Source organism: Channa argus, chromosome 8 (genome assembly GCF_033026475.1).
Source record: "Channa argus isolate prfri chromosome 8, Channa argus male v1.0, whole genome shotgun sequence".
NCBI classification, from domain to species: Eukaryota; Metazoa; Chordata; class Actinopteri; order Anabantiformes; family Channidae; genus Channa; species Channa argus.
In genome coordinates this window covers 11,255,001-11,271,752 of record NC_090204.1, presented here as the reverse complement: position 1 = coordinate 11,271,752, position 16,752 = coordinate 11,255,001, and the positions used below count along the sequence as shown (strand labels likewise).

The window sequence follows — 16,752 nt, the reverse complement described above, 5'->3', positions numbered from 1 at the left end:
TAGGATTTAGCTTGCGCTGCACAGCAGATGGCAACAGGCTTTTTCCTTCAACCTTGGATGCTTTAAACTCCCACTTCTACGAGCAACACCCTGCTCCTACTTACCTCATGTCCTGTTAGTCTTGGTCAAAACAAAAAAAACAACATAAAATGTGTTATTCCCAAACGTGCAATCAAAAACGTGTAGTTCTGTAATCTGAGACAACACAGATATGTTTAATGTGGCCTACATTTCCAAAGCAAAGATTAAACACTAGACCAAAGCATTGAAAGAGTCTTTATAAAAATAATTTTATTGAAGCAGACAGAAGAAAATAAGAAAAACTTTTCTCTCCTTTACATTGTAGACAACAGCCAAAAGCAAATCCTGTTTATTCCAAAACCTCATCCAGTGTCAACATATGTGTCACTCTACAACCCTTCATAAACAACCAGATGAGCTGTTATGTGGACTGTGATGTAGAAGAAGACATGATTTAACATTCAGTATAGTTCAAATCAATTCGGAGGAGACAATCTGCTAAATATCCCACAATGCAATCCTCTCCTCTTGGAGAGGAGAGAAATTTGTGGCTCGATCAGAAGTTAGAGGGAAAAATGAGCAAATCAAAGGTGACTTTGTGTTTTCAGGATACTGAATAAAAGCAATCACACTGCTATATAAATGACCATAACTTAAGTAAAGTAACTAAAATTAATATAATAGCCCCCAAAAATTAATTTGTAAAATGTATTCATTTTAAACAAGTTGAAAAAATTAATCTCATAAAGATTTTCATTCTTAAGTGGTCAAACAATTGTTTCAGCACAAGCTCCAAAAAAACAAAAAAACAACAACCACAACAACAAAAACAAAAAAATCAACATATCGAAATGTACTCTGATCAGCAACAACTTTAATACCACGTGGTGCTTTTTTATAAATGTGCTGGCCATGATGGACAGGTGTCAGAACGCAGTGCATCACAGCATGCTGACTCCTGTCCACCATAAGATTAAAGCCATCAGGAGGTGCTAATGTTGTGGCTCACTGGTGTACATACACAGATTTTCCACAGATGATGTACTTTCTGGAAAGCTCTGGGGACTGGATTACTCTGACTCAGGGGCAAATTTTAAAATGTTTTCATTCAGGGCAGGACTTTAGCTCGCCGTATCTTGAGTCGGTTTTTAAAAAAAAGGTACATGGCCAGAAGACACATTGAGGACAGGAAATAAAGAATGACACACAGGCTGATGTCCACTTTGGAGAATCCAATGCTCAGCACAGACATCCAGCGTCTCCTGTTACCAAGCTCCTCACCATAGTACTGGCCTGTTAGTTCTCGCTTTCGTAGTCGCTTTGTCTGCTCCCCCAGCTCAAAGTCAGCTTCCACTGGTTGTAGCCCAACCATGCCGAGCCCTGCGTCCAGCTCCATGCCGAGCCCGAACATGGGCCTAGGCTCCTGCTCCTCCTTCCTCTGCAGGGTGCGTTGTTTGACCCGGTTGGAGGCCTTGGCTCTGTAGTGCTGGCTGACAAATGAGTCGAGATCCACGATGTCCTCCTGCTCGGCTCGCATCCTCATCCCAACAAATCTTGGCTTCCTCTGTGCTCGCCAATGGCCTTGACCCACGTCCATTTCAGGTTTGGCCCAAGGAGTTGGCTCAGATGTCTTACCACCTATCTCATCTGCTGCTCCATCCCCAATTTCCTCTTCTTCATCTGCCAATGCTTCATCCTGTGCCTCCTCTCCCTCCTCCTCTTCTTGCCCAGCAGATTGTGTTGGTAGAGGATGCATCATAAAGTCTGAGGCTTCCCTGGCTTTCCTCTGGAAATGCTTCTGAGCCTCTAAAGCTAACTGCTTGCTGACATGTTTTTCCCTCTGTTTTGCCAGGATCTGTTGTTCATTTTCAAGGTAGTCTGATAAGGAAATGAAAAGAACGACGAGATCAGTCTAGAATGTCAGCTTTTCAAAGGTAGAAAGATAAAGAAAACTCCAGTTGGGTGAAATTGTGTGTTTCATGAAATAAAAAAAGTTTTTTACTGAAAACTTTTGACTACCTGAGAGGATCTTGTCAAAGAAGAAGTAAGACTGGAGGTAGAGGAGAACCTGGTTATCATTCCATTTGTGATCCCCATTTTGTGTCACAGTATGGCAGGCTGAACACATTTCTGGTGAGGGCCACTGGATCTTTGGAAAGTTGGGGTCTTCACTCAATGCACCTGGAGAGTTAAATACAGACACACAGTTACTATAAAGTAAATCAGCATTCTGACCATTCAGTATACAGAGGAATGGGCACACAGCAGTAGGACAAAATAAAAATCCTCTACTGAGCCAAAGCCGACATCTTCTTTTCACTCGAAAAGCTGTTGTACAGCAATCGAAAATAAACACAACTGAACAAGTATAACTACACAATTAGAGCTGTTATTGATTATGCTCATTTTGACACGCTTTATACCTCCATTTCACTACACTGAAGAAAAAATGCACATTTTACTCAACTATATTTATATGACAGCTCTAGTTACTTATTACTTTGAAGATGTTACACATATAAAATATCATGCATTTCTTAAATGCACTTTATACAGTATACAGTAATCCTATTTACAGTAACATTATAACGTTTCTAACTGGTACTAATAAAACTTCACCTGCTGATAACTCAACTCATCTTTGCAGATACAGTGACCACATAGTGTGAAGCTTCCAGTCAGTCCATCTATTGTTGCTTCTTTACTTCCTTGCTTCCTTGTTGCTTCATTGACGTGACGATGTAAGTGTTTTTTAGGACTGGATGCAATCTGCACTGAACCCATTTGATCTTGTCACAGTGCTCGTAAAAACTAAGTGCCTATATGCATATGTGTTTGTATGTGTTTAAGTGTGTATATGTAAATCATTTGTCTGCTTTTGTGTGCATGTAATCTAGGGATTGACAGTGTGTGTGTGTTTATGTGAATGTATGACAGGGTCTAACAATGATCAATGGGCCTCTGGGATTTCCCAGAGGGAGGGGTGGCAAAATAATAGTGGTAGCCAAGTGAACCGCTTACCCCCCCACACACACCCATACACACACCCTGTTTTCAGGCAGCAGACCTCAATGTGCTGGACCACCTGTCTTGCCCCTTAACATCCCTTTGAAAGCAAAGTCCAATCTCCAAATTGAACATGAGAGCAACAGAAACCTCTGAGGGGATGTACCATTCTAATGAATTAGAAACATTCTCCTTTAAATGTTTTCTTTTATGTAGCCTCTGCCCACTAACACCCCTCATCTCTCTCTCTCTCTCACACACACACACACACACACACAGACACACACACACACACACACACACAGAAACAATACAAATATATGCAAACTTAAAAACAAGCTCAGACGGACACTAAATGGCTTGTTATTACCACCAAGCAGTGTATGTGTTTGTGTGTGAAGAGACAAAAAAAAACGAGTGGCAGCAGGTCTGTCACTTTACAGCACTGTCAATTTACATCCTCCATCACCTACACCTCTGCTCCCTGCTTCTCTCCGCCACTCAAGATTAATCTCAGTCATATGCATGTGTGTATGTATTCTGCATACAGTACTTTACATAAAAGATGCATCAATTTTACTGTGTCCTGGATGGGCTGCAGCCTGTGGGTGTGCACAGGCTTTTATATATTTCAGCAGGTAAGAGTGTGCATACACACACACACGTCTCACATCTCGTTCCTTATTCTAATCAATGTCCTGCATTTGTGGCCAGGGTGACTTTAGACATAGCACGCAAACTGAGACTGCCACAATGGCCTGTCACAGAGATGTCATCACTGCTGGGCATATATATTCATCAGGTATAAATATGTATTGTTCAGCACGTCAAACTAGCTTTCTCAGCACTAATTCTGTAAGTGAGGATCACCTAAACTACTTGGCATTTGAAGCCATTAGTAGTGCATCAGATGTCAGACATTTTATACTCACAAAAATAATTGATATAAATACTAATTCAGGAATTTAGGCTGTTGTATGACAGAATCCATGCTCTGCTTGCATTAACTAATATCATAACATTGTTGGTGCGACGTGCAAAAAACCTGTAATTAAAACTCTGGTCATATTCATCTTGTTTTCTTAAGGTCAGTTAGTTCCTGTGTTAAATTCAAGATTCCACAGTTTAAAGACTGGTTCTTCTATGGTTGCTTATGTAATGTGCAGAACATTTACACATTTCAAATAAGACTGTGCCATATTAAAATGTATCATATTCATTTAGTCATATCATTTTTAATCTAAATAGTTTGTGACACCAATAAGACTTATCTGCTTAACTATTTGCTTTCGCTGGATGTACAGAAGCAGTACAAGCAGTTTGTTGTCCAGTCCCGCAGCAGCAATGCTCTTTCGTCTGTAGAAATGTGAATCTGTCTCAGCCTGTTGACATGCAGCAACAGGACTGAGCTGCCACCAGTCTTAATTCTACTGCTACGGGGAGGTCGAGGGCCCTGGGGCCTCTTTGTTGCCAGATAAATTAATTGTTTGCCGGCTTTTCAAATAGCTGCTCGTTCACGCATGGTTGCTCCTGAAAGAAGGGGAGGTGAGTCCTGCTAAAGAGCACCTCTTTAGGCAAAGGGGAGAGGAGGGGTTGAGTGGAGAGATGGAGTGTGCTGTCCTCAGGGAGACACTGCCACTCATTGCAACAAACACAGCCAAACCCTCAACTCCTCCCTCTCGCTACTTCTGATTCATCCGACTTATCCCCTTTGGACCTCAACTCGCCCTCCACCATGAATAACTCCCCTGCCACACGCCACAACTTGACCCATGCTTGGAGAGGCTGTGTGAGTTTGGGGGGGTTGCCTGAAGGGGGAGCATGCGTGGCTTGTGTCAGTGTTTTACCACCTGCTGTCACACACAATAGATTGGGAATTGTCTATGTTTGTGTGTGTGTGTGGGCACAGAGGGCTGACTCCTGGGGGACCCATCCTGTGAGGATGCTGGACTATTAATTGTCAAGCGGAGCATATGAGTCCCAGGGGATGGAGGGTGGAAAAAACACAGAAATAGAGGAAAAGTGAGAAGACGGAATGATGAAAGGGGGGAGGCCGAATCATGTTTGGGGGTCTGCTGAGCAGACACCCACAGGGACGGGCGTCCTGCTGTTGTGGACACAAGCTGTCCCTGAGATAGAAGTGATTTAACAAAGTGGGCTGTTAATGACAGCCCCATGCCTAATAAAACAATAAAAACATCAACAATCAGGAGCAGTTCAGCGGTCTGATGTGGAGACATGTTGTTTCTGCAAGCAAAGAACAGGGAAATCTTTTGAACAAAAAGTTAATCAGAGCATGATATTTGAAGGCTGGTTGGGAATGTGAGGGAGAACTAGAACTACAATAAGATAATTTATCTCAATCAAAGATGTGAAGATTCTTATTTCTGCAGCATAATAAAAATTTCTTGGGCTAATTGGGTGATTTACTCAACAGTTCTCTTAAAATGGCTAACCTGGATTCATCAAATACACAAATCTTGCATTTTGCAGGATGTGAATAAGAACCGAAGTAAGTTTGTGAAGAGTAAGGATGCTGACAGAGGGGATCAGGAGAAAATGGGTGACTGAGACAGGGTAACAGCTGGTGTCTGATCTGAGGATCCTTCCTTGCTTACCCCTACCCTCTAAATCATATTATCAGGACTAACTGACCATGAGAAGAAACTGGAAGTTTAAATGTTTCCCTAAAACTGAATAGCGAAATACTTCCCTCATCCCAAAGTAGGGAGGAAGAAAACACAGAGGAGAGCCATGTGTTGATATGAAAGGACTTAAAGGTAACGTGTGTGTGTGTGTGTGTGTGTGTGTGTGTGTGTGTGTGTGTGTGTGTGGAGGGGGGGTCTCTCTTAATGCAGCCAACTTGGGTGACATGAACTTACAATGACACCACAATAAGCTTGGTGGCTATACTGTATATTGTGTCTAATGTAGAAAGTACATATTATATATTCATCATGATGATTGTTTTAGTCCTATATGTATTGTATTGGTCCAATGCGCTTAGCTTCCTTGAGAAACACATCGCACTACAGATGCTGTCTGAAACAGCTGTTTGAAGAATCGCTCAGAGAGGTTCTCTTAACTAGTTACCCAGGTAGTGCTGACCATTACCTGCCAGCCTGTTATTCACGCGATTGTGTCTGGACCACAGCCACAGGACTGCTGAAGAAACCGTGTTCACCTCCTCCACGCTCTCCCTCGCCATGTTCTCAAAGTGCTCGGCACAATACCTGCAGCCGAAGAAGCTGTGGATGTAGTTTCTCATCGCACTGAGCACCTCTTTAGGATCTGGAAAGGAATGACATGAGGTGTGTTCAAGTACATCACAATAAAAACAATATGACAAACTCAGTTCTCAGACCAGTTCAAGCACGTGTTTGACATCTAGGACAATAACCTAAAATATTGTCAAAATCCCTGTGCAATGAAGTGCCTATGTTAGTTTTTATTCAAAAATAATTTTAAACTGATGGGTTTTGTATCACAGAAACAAAAGTAAATGATTGTTACAGTCTCCAGCTTTTATATAAAGCATAATTACCTGCCCTTGTAAAGTTGGTTGTTACTACACATCAACATATACTCTAAACCTGTACTGCAGCCTGAGAACTTGCTAATGACAGTGTGGGTGCACAGCCTCATGCATTCCCACGAATATGTGGGCTATGAGTCACAGAGAGCTGGGTTAACCCCATATTGAGATGAATAATCTACAGTATGCCAATGGGATAACCCAATCTGGAGATTAAATATGGTTAACTCTCTGTGTGAATGTGAGCCAGGCTGTTGTCTCAGTTCATAAACATATTTTCCTGGAGCCGTTTGCTTTTGTTCTCGGCTTAGCAGGACCAAGTTGAAGTCTTGGTGAAAACAAGGATGTGCTCAAGTTGAGTGTGCAACCAACCCTTTACTAATGTGCTCACATCTGTAATGATATATTGTGTGTATACGGTAGATACTGTACCGTACTGTGTCTGTCTGTGTGTCTGTGTGTGTCCGCCCATTAAGCTGCTGGTCTGTTGGGGGCCAGATGGACACCCTTTTGGCCAGTCCATCTGCAGGTCACATGATGGTCCGTAAACCTCAGGATTAGTATGTGTGTGTGTGTGTGTGTGTGTGTGTGTGTGTGTGTGTGTGTGTGTGTGTGTGTGTGTGTGTGTGTGTGTGTGTGTGTGTGTGTAGATTAACGACCCTGCCAGTACTTCGGTCATCTGCCGGTTTTATTAACCACTCACATTCCACTAATCTAACAAAATCCCTTTTCATACAGTCAAAATTAGGCTCAGTTTTGGATGTGACAAAAAGATAAAACACAGACAAATCTCAGATCCCAAGATTGTAATTTTTGTTTCTCAATGAGTGTTAAATTTTTTCTTTGTAAGATATGAAATCAGCTAGGTGTGGAAAAAAGTAGCCCACCGAACATTCCTGAGCTAATTTGTTTAGAAAGCCTCACAAAGCCCTCATTCTCAGTCCAACCCTGTTTTGGTGAACACTCAATGGCCTCTTGAAAGTGTGTGCGCCTGTGTGTGTGTGTGTGTGGGTGTGTGTGCATGTACCTGTGTCTCTGGTGGTCAAGGCTTGGACAGTGAGAACATGGAAAAGAGTCCACACACCACAAGGATAACGTCTGAAGTGGGGTTGTGAACCCTGACAGCCAACCCACGTCTCCGTTTCAGGTAAAGCAGTGTCTGGACTCTGAGATACAGGCGAAACAAACAAACAAAAATTAAAAGTATAAGTGTGGTAACTTTTACCTAATACAAACATATGTACTTTTACCTTTTTACCAACTATTTATGTACTGATGCCTTCTCTGATAACTCAGTCTCAGTTACAACATAGGGTGTTCAGGTGTAGACTCAGTGTCATGTAATGGGTGTATCATAATTTCTATTTAATTAAACTTTTGTGAGATATATTATCATATAACTGGTTGTTAGAGGATGTCAGTGGGTGAGTTATGTGTATTTTAAAAAAGTATATATCTGAGGCTTATTTATAATCCTCCTTAAGTAGGAATAAATGGGGCTTGGGATTGAGTGCCACAGAAGCTGTAAATATATAAAGACTAATGTTCAAAGTTGGATTTCATAGCATTTACTCAGAATCTGAACAATATTACAGAACATTTTCTTTATCCTTTGAATGAGACAAAACTCCAAAATAACGGCACGTCTTTTCGCTTAACATGTTCAATTCAATGGAAGCTGCTTCAGGTAGTTTTCTCAATCAATGAGAAGTCAATCTCAGGTTAATGGCTCAGCCCTCTACTAATGAACAAAAACGATACAGATCTCTAACCATGAGCTTCAGTTGAATCCAACAACATATTTTCTCTGACATAAAGTCGTTTCACTTGGTCACACTGTGTTGCCATCACTGACTAGATTGACAGTTACTCATATGTCAATAGTAAAGATTTGGTGTGTGTGCGTGTCTGCAATAGTCCATTACCTCAGAGGAAAGGTCTGTTCATACCTTCTCATTGATTCATTGATCCATTGATTTGCCTGTAAAAGCTAATGATGTAAGTAAGTGACTCTTTCAATTTGCATGTGGCTGTATACTGAAGGCATGCAGGCTTCATTCCAAAGACAACAGCACATAGATTTTCAGTTGTATGTCCTGGCACAGGGACAAGAGCACAGTACACATAATAGTGTCCACATATTTATCTTTAGAAAATGTTCCTATGCACTCGTATTGTCTGTATTTCGAAATCACACTCGGAAATTTCAGTGACAGATAAGGCTTCACTTAGTTCCCTCTTAGGTGGTTGTGAACTGATGACGTGGCGAGAGTGACAAGTGACCTTGTATTTCAGGAGGACGACAAGGCTACCGCCAGACAGACGTCTTCACATCAGTTTGGGTGCATTTTGTGATGACCTGCCCTCTGTTCTCCCTGCAGCTGCTTATCTGTCTGGTATTCTCTTCCTCTTATCCTCTCCCTTTGTTTTCTTTTAGATGGCTACCTGCTCAATATTTTCAATTCAATTCAACTTTATTTATATAGCGCCAATTCACAACAAAGTCATCTCAGGGCACTTTACAGAATAAAGTCAAGATTATAAAGATATATAAAGAGAACCCAACAATTCCCCCTGGAGCAAGCCATAGGCAACAGTGGAGAGGAAAAACTCCCTGTAACGGAAGAAACCTCCAGCAGAACCAGGCTCAGGGTGGACGGCCATCTGCCTCGACCGGTTGGGGTGAGTGGAAAGGGGAGAGAGAAAAGAACAGAGCAACAAAATATGCATTCATGTGGTGCCCAGTGTCCTCAGTGTGGTGTCTAATGGACTGAGCATTGCCGAAAGCCACAAACGCCAAAGACAGAGGACAGAAAACATCTCATTTGATTGTATGTCTTTGTAGTTAATTGTAATATTGATGGATCAGGTCGATACTTGTCTCGTGCTCTGCCTTGACTCACCTGTCCCGAGTTATCCAGTATCTCTTGAAATGCCTCATAGGAAATCTCTTCTCCAGTCTGGTTCTGTAGCCAAGAGTTGGCAGATGTTAACAAGTTCATCACCATGGTTCGACCTGGAAAGTGCTGCAGCACAATGGAAACCGTGTTAATTAACCCGTGTTAATTTAATTAACAAGGTGCAAGGCGCACAGCAACTGACAATTTTATTAGCGACAAATTGTTCTATTATTTTATTAATTATCAAAGTAATCTTTGGGTCTATACATGTGTCATTTGCTTGTTATGCGAACCAGCAGTACAAAAATAACTTAACTAGAAACAAAAGTAGCAAGCAATAGGAATGTGAGTTGAGAACTAAGATGTTTGGTTAGGTAACTAGTCAGACAGTACGTTGGGAAAGAGGTAAACACAGACTCAAGCCATATAAAGGCACACAAGAATATTGTTAAGGGAGTGATTTCAGTGTTTTGATTTTATTTGCTGTACATTAGAGACAAAGGGTAAATATAATTCTAAATACAAATATTAGATTGTCTGGTACAATAAACATGAAGAACAACAAACAAATACCAACTCCCAACTACAGAAATAATGCTGTTGTAATAGAGTCAGATCCCTCTTAAGACAAAGGTGCATTTTCACCCTCACATATTTCACGCTGGAGATTGTGCAGTAAAAAAATAAGACACACATGCATGTATTGTGGGAATGTCAGAAAAAAAAGGAAATGATGTATGGACCAAGCTGACAGTGATAACAGACTCTCTATTGTTATCTTGTTCTGTTGGTAGTGAAGAATCTTTGGTATTTTGGGCGGAAGAATTTTTAACATGATAAATAAAGATTGTACATTATAAGCACAGTAGTGTTGTGTGAAGAAAGTTCATTGTCTAAATCAATGTAGGTTTAGAAACGTATTAATAAATTCATTATTTTAGTTCTAGGTGTAAGTATAATTTATTAAGAAGAAATGAGAAATTCTGCATTGATTGAAATAGCATTGAAATAGCATTGAAGTTTTTGTCTGTAAGTCTAATTTATCAAACCTGACAAAAGTCTAGTATATTTTATGTTTAGCATATTTTAAAACAAGTTTGTTTTCATATTTCATCATAAAATGGCTTTATGTTAACATTTGCTCTTATGTATTTATCCATTTGATACAGCCTAATGATTATTTTATTTCATATGTATATTTAACACCAATACCCTTCACTTTAATATTCAGACTACTTCACCTGAACTGAATTAAATTGAATCAATAACTTTTTCCTACATTCCTTTATTTTATACCTGCTCATTGCATCTGACCAGATTTTTAATGCCTAGATAATCAGTTGCCAACATCAACAATTTGTGCACACGCTGCAAAAACTTTGTGGTTTGAGTATTTTTCCTTCTCAGCACCAGTAAAGAATCTCACTAAATGTGACAACAGCCGAGCTTAGGCCTTTTCCTTCATTAAGATCCATTTCCTAACCCAATAACAACCACTTAATCACTGTCTACTTAGGCTTTCTCCTGTTGTGTATTTACGCCTTTTCAAACTAGCATTACCATGGTAACCACCACCGCTGGGAGGAAACGAGATATGGTAACAGAGGCAGCAGAGGCATATAAACGAAGAGAAGAAGGAAATCCCACTGATGGGTGTCTGAGCCCAGTGATGACAGGGGAAAGATAGACGCAGACGAACGTGTCTTAACACATGTAACACTGACAATAGAAACAGCTGATGTCTTCAGAGTCCTGACAGTAAGAAAAGGAAAAGCGCTTTAATACATTTCAGCAAAATGTGCCTCTTATTCTTACAGTAAGCCCCTGTGCAACAGCAAATGATAATGGTTCTGGTTCCCAGAAAGCATTAAAGGGATCAAACTTTTCCAACAAACAACAGGACAAATACTGTACTTCCATGGTAACTCATGTTTTCCCTAATCTTTAGCTCTCTTTAGGACTGATAACTTTGAAACTCCAGATAGTTGTGGTGAATCTGAGACCAAACTAAGATCTAAAATGTTGACCCTCTGATTTTCAATGCTGAGTTTTTTGCCCTTCACCATCTGTTCAGTTACACACACACACACACACACACACACACACACACACACACACACACACACACACACACACACACACACACACACACACACACACACACACACACACACACACACACACACACACACACACACACACACACACACACACACACACACACACACACAGAAACACACCTCAGTCCTTGGCTCCGCTGAATATTCATGACCCTCTAACAGGATCTGTGTTACATGCTGACCACTTATCCAAACCTCAAGTTAGCTACTCAAACCTTCTTTTCCACAGCTCACAAAGCACTGCGCTGTCATGAGTCCTTCCTCCACTACACTACATCAGATCATTTTTGACTCTTCGCAGCAGCTGCTACCCTTTGGTTTTTGGCATTTTTATTTACGCTGATGGGGTGTGCAGAGTTCATATGAGTGTGCTTACTTTATCTGAAAAACATATTGTCACAATGCAGAAAGAAAATTCACAGTCCACTATCTTAATTGCAATCTTTGTTCACAACATTTACTAGCTAATTATGACCCTTTGGTCTGTGGACAACTGCCTTACCAACTAAGCTACAGCCGCCCCTCTAATTATGAATTATTATTAATTAGTTAATACCATTCTATCCGTTTGTTGATGTGGATTACTCTCCAGGTTATTTTCTAAGGTTTGTAAACAGGAGTAGGACAACAAAATACAATTATTCATCAAATGAGATTGTGGACACTTTAATGTTGATAACGATATAACATTTTCGCATTGCCCACCCTGTGGTCATAAAAACAAACAGAGGAAGAGTTGAGAACCACTTGGCCAACAAACACAGTATTAGGATCAGCTTAACGTTAACAGACAGCCACACAGATATGAACACCAAAGGTGGGATGTTAAAAGTAAACAAAGGTCTCTGGTGTCTGAGGCTCACAGCTGGGAGATTGAAATGCTGTAATAGGTTTAGGGTTTGGATCGTGTGTCTGAACACCAACTAGTCAGAAAAGCCCATTAAACAGCCATATGAATTTAACCAAAAGAGAAAACGCAGGTGCTTTGCGCTAATGGGCTTAGCTCAGAGTCACCAAAGCAACACTATTCATGAACTCTCAGGGTCTGGGGATTGCTTAAAAACTCAAACGGCTCAACTTTTAACATGTATGACATTAGTTGTGACCATCTGCTTCTTTACGCTAATTAATCTTTTTTCTTACTCTCCCTAGCCTTGATCTTCAGTGATGCACACTACAACTGACACACTGCTCACTCTGTGAATATCAGACATTTGTTTCTGTAAAAAACTGATGTGATAAATGATAATGTTTCATTATGTACCAAAAAGAGTGATTTGTAAAAGCCTGCACAGTACTGAAGCTGTTAAAGTTAGACAACCAAAAAACAACAAGAAAAAGAAACGCAAGAAAATGTTATTGAAAATAAACAAATTAAAGATTTTTATTGACTGCATATCAATAAATGGTGAACCCTGCTCTAACATTGATTATCTTTATTTTAAGATTTACCACCTCTACAACTTCCTCCATTCACTTCATGTCTGTTTCATACACACATAGACACACACCCTCGCCTAACCCCGTACCCCTACTACCCCCATCCCAGTTGGACCATGACAATCTTCTTCACCTCACCAATATGTCATCCATGATCTGATTAGTATCAGCAGCACTTCAGAAACCACAATCTTCTTGTGGTTAGGGTCCCAGGAGGGAAGCATCTGTTGGCTGCGACCGGACAGACCAGACCAGACCAGACCTGGGGTAGAAGAGAGGGGTGACGCCCTTTGGTAATATTCCAATGTGATTCAACCGGGGGATAATGGGGAAGGGATGCTAGAGACTCATGCCACCAGGAAACCAGGAAAACCTCATCTTTACAAACACCCATTTACTTGTTTTCAGCTGTCAGTAGGAAAAACAACTGGAAAAACCAAATGAGTCAAGACAATTACACCAACAGCTGGTCTGAACAGAAACAGTGTAAATGTCCGTGGGTTAAAAAGTGGGTTTGTGTACTTTAGCTCTTCCGTAAGAAGGGTATCCCTTCAAGACAACACCATCGCCCCTTTAATTGTTTGTGGTATTCCTCTGCCCCTCTGGGCTGAAGGACTTCTTTCAAGAAAAGCAGGATAGAGGTTTAATCCTTAAAAATCTCACTGTAATGCTCTCATGTGTCCAAGATCTGCTTTTTTAATCCTCATATACATGTAGAGGATTCATAAATCCAACTTCCCCCCAACAATTCAGTAAATCTAATAATTTTATGACTGCGTGCAATGAAAAACAACACAACCTCAATGTGCACATGTTTGGATAGAGACACATGAAGAGATGCAGGGATGGGATTATTGCGGACAGCAAAGAAGCAAACAATTCACAGATTTACAGTATAATTCTTCGATAGGGAATAGCAAATAGCAAATAGGGAGTTAATCAAACTGTAGATTGTCAGACATTTCAACTCTTTTGATATTAAAATAATTTTCATTGCTAAGAATTTGATGGTCCCCGCTGCCCATATCTGAGCCTATGTTTTCTTTTTTCATTATGGACGATTATTAAATAAAATAAGTGACAAGCTAATCAACAAGTAAATTATTCATTAGTCATTAACCCTAAAAAATTTCAAACTAAAAGAAAAATGGTCATATGGTGCATGAGCCCACACAAAATACACACCCTAAAAGTGCGTCATGATTGAGAAAATGTGTCACCAGTGTGAAAAAATGGCAGAGGATGTAGTTGGTACATCGTGAATTACGTTCGTTATAATCTAATCACATGACTCATCCAATGATTTCAGGTGTCAGATTTTTACGTACTGTGTTAATGAAAAGAGGACGAGCCAGTTTAATGGTGAGGTCATTTCCTCAAACACTCATTTGAACACAGAAGGGAAAAACAAAAAAGCAACACCAAATATTTCCTACCACTAAGGGAATAATCTATCGGCATCCCTAGTAATAAAAAGCATCTACAAGCACTTTTATTAACTACTTTCTTTTGTTAAATTAACTACTCTTAACATGCTGGCTGAGTGAAAGGACTCAGCCTCTTTGTAGTGAGACCACTTACATCAATAAGGACTGTCAAAAGTCTTGGTCACTTTTAACAATGACGGCCTCCTCAGTCACACAAAGCCCTGAGTGGCTGGTCCGTTCTAGTAGGGGGACAGGCTAAAAAAATACCACTGGGAACTGCAGCTATTGACAAACAACTGGAGCTAATGGGAGGCCACGGTGCTCTGTCCCACACACGTCCCACACACGCCCCTCACACACACACAGACACACACACACACACACACACACACACACACACACACACACACACACACACGGAAATGTACTAGCTCACTACAATGCTTCCCTAGAGAGTGAGATATAATCAGAGAGATTGGTGGCAGACCAGGGCAGAAGGACAACCTGATGCGCAGCCAATGGGGACAGGATAAGGAGGTCAGGCCTCATCATCACAACATGTTTGCTTGGCTGGCCCACTTCAATGGGGGGGTGTTACATGTGGATAAATTATAAATAATCAAGCAACAATGAAATCCTGTAAAAAGAAAAAAATAAGAAGATAAAAGAAAGTGAGTATGGGAAGATAGAAGGCAAAAAAAGAATAAAGAAGAAAAAGATAAAGAGAAGACAGACAGAATAAGGAGGAAAATCCAGGATAAAGGGGTGGTTTTGTGAACTGAGGGCTCCTGGACACATATTAACCAAGAAAATTTTCAAAGTGGGGATACAGCATGAAGGGGAGGAGGAGGGGCAGTGGTTGAGATATCCCAATGAGGTTTGTTGGTAATCATGCAGGGTCTGTGTAAAGCCCGTAGGCAGTGAGTGGGTGGCAGCCACGCTTCTTTCCCCCCTGGAGCCAACATCAAGAGGGTCAACAATACCCACGAGAGGGATTGTCCTCCTGCTCTAGTCAGTGGCATCCACCTCGGCTTTCAATTATTTGTGTGCATGTTTGTGAAAGAGTGTGTGTGGTTAAAAACAAAAGTGCATTTGACAAAAGAATTAATTAAGTACATCTGGAGAATAATCTAATAGCTTTTAATGGAATAAAAAACATGTCATGAAGAGGGAACCTGAAGATAAATATTGCAAAACAACAGCACAAATCTACAGTGTAAAGAAATATTCTGCTGTCTCACTCCCCATCTAGTGGTGAGCTGCTATAAAAACACATTTCTCTTGAATGGATGTTCTCCATAAAAAGGATAAATGTGTGTTAAAGGCTCAGCCCCTTTGAAAATACTTCACCCACTGAGCAGATCAGTTTAAACAGGATTTCATTTCAAGTTCTAAGCAATTTGGTGACGCTCAGCTAATGTTTTCTAATAAGATAGACTTAATAAACTGGGGAATACAAAAAAGCACCAAAGCTGACATGTTTGCGTTGTAGTTTTGTGTTCGTACACAAATGTAAAGTTTGATTTCCACTTTTAATTCCAGTTAATTTCCCGTTTTAATATTCACAACTAAAACAATCAATCCCTATATACTATTTGGGTTGCACATTATGTTTGACTCGTGTGGGTAAACTGTATATGCATGCACAGTTTTGTCTTACCTTTGCCAGGACAGCAATGTACTTCTTAAGAGAAATCAGTTTTTCTCCTTTGATGACAGTGTGTGCAGCTACCTCCACACGAAGGGAGTAGTGTAGTGTTGACTCCAAGTCAGCCATATACACCCTGGAGCTGGGTACACAATCACAGATTTACATAAGAATAAACCAATAAACAGAGAAAGACAGTTTGGTCCAGTGTATCTTGTTCACACCTGCTGAAGGGTCTCCAGGGCTCCTTTGTATTGTTGGTGATGACATCTGGGGGCACTGGTGGAGTCTTACCTGACCGCACCACCCCTGGCAGCCCCTGGAGGGCGAAAGAGTAGAAAGTGCGAGCCTCAATGTTGCTGTGGAAGAGAAGAAAAATTAGAAACCTACACTTAACTCTCTACAAAGACTACAAGAACAAAAGTAAATTGATTTATGTTTTACTATTTTTTATATAGATTGAGTCAGGCTTTATTTATTTTAATCTGACAAAAGTCTTGATGGTAAAGTGTACATGAATATTTCCGACGGGCTTCCAGTTTTGTGGAAACTGTTTGGGAAAAACCTTTTCTTGTTCCTGTGTGACAATGCAGAGTTCCTGGAATCCTACCCCTTCCAACACCTATGGGACAAAGTGGAGCAGTGCCTGACATCT

At 40.6% G+C, this 16,752-nt stretch overlaps 1 protein-coding gene across 1 annotated transcript in view; it reads right to left on the bottom strand.

The window, feature by feature from the left end:
• Positions 1-271: 271 nt before the first annotated feature.
• The window catches only part of qsox1 (quiescin Q6 sulfhydryl oxidase 1), a 24,409-nt gene continuing 7,928 nt past the window's right edge, over positions 272-16,752 (bottom strand). The window contains exons 7-13 of the mRNA XM_067513749.1: positions 16,322-16,456; positions 16,110-16,239; positions 9,466-9,588; positions 7,590-7,728; positions 6,142-6,318; positions 2,041-2,202; positions 272-1,899 (exon numbers count right to left, since the gene is read on the bottom strand). Of these exons, the coding sequence (XP_067369850.1) occupies positions 1,130-1,899; positions 2,041-2,202; positions 6,142-6,318; positions 7,590-7,728; positions 9,466-9,588; positions 16,110-16,239; positions 16,322-16,456 (1,636 nt within the window). The 3' untranslated portion in view covers positions 272-1,129. The remainder of the gene's footprint in view (positions 1,900-2,040; positions 2,203-6,141; positions 6,319-7,589; positions 7,729-9,465; positions 9,589-16,109; positions 16,240-16,321; positions 16,457-16,752) is intronic.